The sequence below is a fragment of the Capsicum annuum genome, chromosome 1 (genome assembly GCF_002878395.1).
Source record: "Capsicum annuum cultivar UCD-10X-F1 chromosome 1, UCD10Xv1.1, whole genome shotgun sequence".
Classification (NCBI taxonomy): Eukaryota; Viridiplantae; Streptophyta; class Magnoliopsida; order Solanales; family Solanaceae; genus Capsicum; species Capsicum annuum.
In genome coordinates this window covers 251,850,822-251,855,320 of record NC_061111.1, presented here as the reverse complement: position 1 = coordinate 251,855,320, position 4,499 = coordinate 251,850,822, and the positions used below count along the sequence as shown (strand labels likewise).

The window sequence follows — 4,499 nt, the reverse complement described above, 5'->3', positions numbered from 1 at the left end:
GGGTAAACTGTACGCAAACTTTACCCTTACCTCATAGAGATAGAGAAACTGTTTTTGGTAGACCTTCAATTCAAGTAAAAAGTTGCAAACTTGCAACAAAAACATACCTAGTGTAATTTAACTAGTTGAGCTTGGGGAGGGTAGAGTGTACCCAGACCTTACTCGTACCTTGTAGAGATAGAGAGACTTAGATCCTCGGTTCAAGTAAAAAGTTGGAAACTTTCACTTACCTTAATTATGAGCTGAGTTCCTTTAGTTATTGAGTCTTGATTAAGATTAGAACTTAAGGACAATGGAGGTAAAGTTATGGTGGAGTAGTTTGTACTTTATGTTTTACAGCTTGTACCTTGTGTTTGTGTTATGCTTGCTCTTTTTGGGTTGCTGCTTGTACCTTGTATTTTCTTGTTCTTTGATTTCCGCTACTATATATTGTTTCGTGTAGGTTGTTTGTAGTATTGGTCTACTGGCTGTTGTCTTGGTTACTATCTACTGTCACTTGTACTTCCATTACACCATATTGTTTCCCTCTTTAGCCGAGGGATCTATTGGAAATAGGTGAGGTAGGGGTAAGGTCTCCGTACACTCTACCCTCGTCCTTCCTCAGAGGCTCAGACCCTCTTTGTGGGACTATACTGGTTATGATGTTGTTTTTGTTGTTTTTTGGTTGCTGCTTCATGCCTTCAATCTTGTTTAAGAGCATTATTTTGTTGTCATAGTGTTTTTTCTCTGTATGATGTGTACAATTGTTATTATGTATTCCCTTTCTAAACTGCTTGGATAGGCTTTATTTTAAGGGTTTATTTTAAGTTGAGGGTCTACTGGAAATATCTTCTCCATCTCTACGAGACTGAGTAAGGTCTGCGCACACTCTACCCTATCCAGACTTCACTTGTGGGATACACTGGGATGTTGTTGTGATTTCTGCCCTTCCTATAGATTGTTCTTTTTTTTTTCACATTATCATTCTCTTGTTTATAGTTTGATTCAATTTTGTCTATTTGACTCATAAATGAAAAAAAGGTGAGAAAAAGGGGATGGAATCTTTTGTCTTTCTTTCACTAGGAAGTTGCAAACTTTCACTTACAATAATTATAAGCTGAGTTTCTTTAGTTTTTGAGTCTTGATTAAAAATGGAACGTAAGAACAATAGGATGTTAGAGTAGTTTGTACTTTATGTTTTACAGCTTGTACCTTTTATTTGTTATATACTTGCTCTTCTGATTGCTTCTTCTTGCTTTAGCGCAATCTTGTTTATGCTATTATGCAATTTTTTCCCTTCCAATAGAATTCTTTCTTTGACCCAATGGAAAAAAAGTGCGAGAGAAAGGGGCAAAGAAGGAATTTTCTTAGTCTTTTTTTCACCAGAAAGTTGCAATCTTTAAACAATAACAACATACACAGTGTGATCCCGCAGGTGGGATTTGGGGACGGTAGAGTGTACGTAGACCTTAACCCTACCTCGTAAAAAGTTGCAAGGTTGTATTTGTGATATACTTCCTCTTTTGGTTGCTGCTTCATGCTCAATATCTTGTTTAAGAGCATTATTTTGTTGTCATAGTGTTCTTTTCTCTATATGTTGTGTTCTGCTCTTGTTTCTGTACTCCCCTTTTCAAACTTCTTGAATATGCTTTTTTTTAAGCCGACGGTCTATCGGAAACATCCTCTCTATCTCTACAAGGTATGGGTAAGGTTTGCGTTCACTCTACATTCCTCAGACCTCACATGTGGTATCTAAGTTGCGTGGACTCTTCACTTTTGATGCCGCACCCGTGTCAGATTCTCCAAAAATACCCTACTTTTGGCGAATCTGACACACACCCGCTGACATTTTTGAAGAGTCTGAGCAACGTAGTGTGGTATAACACTGGGATGTTGTTATTGTGATTTTTGCCCTTCCTACAGATATTTTTCTTGGAAGTATCATTCTCTTGTTTATAAAGTTCTTTTGCTGATTCACTTTTTGTCAACGAGGGTCTTCTGAAAATAGCCTTTCTACCTCCACGAGATAGGAGTAAGGTTTGCGTATGCTCCTCTCCCCAAACCCACTTGTGGGATTTCACTGGGTATGTTGCTGTTGTATTCAATTTTCATGTATTTGCCCTATAAATGAAAAACAAGGGTGATAAAACGGGGTAAAGATGGAATCCTTTGAGTCTTTTTTTCACTGGGAAGTTGCAAAACTTTAACAACAATAACATACCCAGTGTGCGTGTGTGTATGCATACCTTTCCCTTACCCCATAGAGATAGAGAGACTGTTTCTGATAGACCCTCGGTTCAAGTAAAAAGTTGAAAAATTGTATTTGTGATATACTTGCTCTTTTGGTTGCTGCGTGATGCATTAAGCATTTCTACAAATTCCATTATTTGCTCACCAATTTAACGTCTTAAAATTAGAATCGTTAAGAGCCTGCTTGGATTTGGCTTATTTTAGGTGCTTTTAAGCACTTTTTTGTTGTGTTTCGGAAGGATTAGAAAGTGCTTTTAAGCATTTGTTTTTCAAGTCAAAATAAGTCAAAAGCCATAAACTAGTCCGTCCAAACAGGCTCTTAAGTCAAATCTCGTTTATGCAGTGATGTGATTTTTTCCGTTCATACAGAATTCTTTTTTCTGAATCATTTTCTTGTTTATATCCATTTTATTTGTCGCCTTTTTAAAATTGAACTTGCCCCTATTCACCCTCTATAAATGGGAATGAAAGGAGGAGGGGGGGGGGGGTGGGGACTACTAGATGCTACCTTTTTCTTTCACTAGAACGTTGCAATCTTTCACTTTACTTAATTCTGAGCTGAATTTGTTTAGTGATTTAGGTCGTAGATGCTACGAATGTGAAAACAAAAAGAGCTTTCTTTTTCACCATACATGAAATTTGGTGGTATTGGGTCCTGATTAAAAATGCTTTAGGTTCTTAATCTGTTAATCATGGGTCTTAATGGAACTTAGAACAATGGGAGGTATTGGTATGTTCAAGTAGTTTGTTCTTTATGATTTGCAGCTTGTACCGTGGATTTCTGAAATTTATTTTTCACTTTTCTGGAACAAAAAAGTCTCAGGTGAATTTCTCTGACATGGCTATCGTCAAGGATGAACGGGAGTTCGAGGAAGAAAAAACTCATGTCGAAGGGTTTGATGGAGACGAGGAAGTGGACGCCGAGGACTATGATGACGAGGATGAGGAGGAAGAGGAGGAGAAAGGGGTCGTAAGCTCTGGTAATGGTCCAGAAGTTCAGTCTGTAGATGATGATGACGAAGACGATGAGGATGATGAAGATGATGAGGACGACGAAGGTGATAGCGACGATGATGACGACGACGATGACGACGACGACGACGACGATGAAGGTGAAGAAGAGGAGGATCTGGGCACGGAGTATCTCGTTAGGCCAGTGGCACACGCTGAGGATGAAGAAGACGCTAGTGATTTTGAACCGGAAGAAAATGGCGAGGAAGGGGCTTTCGAGGAGGAAGAGGACGATGATGAAGCAGACACTAGTGGAAAGGTGGAGGCCCCGCCAAAAAGGAAGAGATCAGCCAAAGATGACGACTCTGATGATGATGACAGTGGAGAGGACGAGGATGACGAGAGACCATCTAAACGATAGGGCTTGGCCCTATCTGGAGCCCCCCCTTGATATAGAGGTCAATCCCCCTTCATGTATGATGACACCAACTTAGTTTAGTTTAGTTTAGTTTAAGAACTTTGGTTCAAGTTTTTTTTAATGTGGTGGTATTTTTAGCTTGTCAAGCTCTGCCAGTTTGCTATTTTGGTGCAAATATTTATATATGGTGGGCTTGTTTAAACTCTGTTAAATTTTTGTTATCAAAAATTCAAGACTAACCCCCTACTGTTTGAACAACTTTTATTGGAGAAGTTTAGCGTCAAAGCTGTCAAGCAGCAGGTATTTTAATCTTTGATTTTTCTTACTTTAATGTTCTACTTCCTGCCTGAGTTTCTTTACTCTTCTTGTTTCTCTTTCTTTTTTGGGGTCGCCGAGGGTCTATTGGAAACAATATCTCTATCCCAAAAGGTAATGGTAAGGTGTGTGTACATGCTACCATCCTCGGACCTTCCAAAACGTTATGTTGTTTTTTAGGCCGGTTGATCAGCTAGCGTATTCTGCTCCCTGTATTCATGGCGTACTGTTGGACTACTGATTTTTTTTTCTGAAAACTGTGGTGTTCGAGTCAGCTTACGCGCAACTCATTGCTGATTGGGTATCAGTACTCGCTCAATCTTCTTCCGTGATGGTATTGATTCACGGGAGGAGCAACTTGGTTCCAAAAAGTTTTGTTTTCATCGTTGATGCACCGAAACAGGCCGGTTGATCAGCTAGCCTATTCTGCTCCCAGTATTCGCGGCGTACTGTTGGATTACCTAGCCTGTGTTGTAGCAGGTACCTGCAATCTAAGTTGCTCGAACTCTTCAAAAACATTTACGAGTGTGTGTCGGATCCTCCAAAAATAGTGTATTTTTGAAGGATCCAACACGGGCGTGACAAC

The 4,499-nt window shown here is 39.5% G+C and overlaps 1 protein-coding gene across 1 annotated transcript in view; it reads left to right on the top strand.

The window, feature by feature from the left end:
- LOC107850769 (prostatic spermine-binding protein) overlaps positions 1 to 3,907 on the top strand; it is a 6,635-nt gene extending 2,728 nt beyond the window's left edge. The window contains exon 2 of the mRNA XM_016695520.2: positions 3,047 to 3,907. Within this exon, the coding sequence (XP_016551006.1) occupies positions 3,068 to 3,601 (534 nt within the window). The 5' untranslated portion in view covers positions 3,047 to 3,067 and the 3' untranslated portion in view covers positions 3,602 to 3,907. The remainder of the gene's footprint in view (positions 1 to 3,046) is intronic.
- Positions 3,908 to 4,499: the final 592 nt, after the last annotated feature.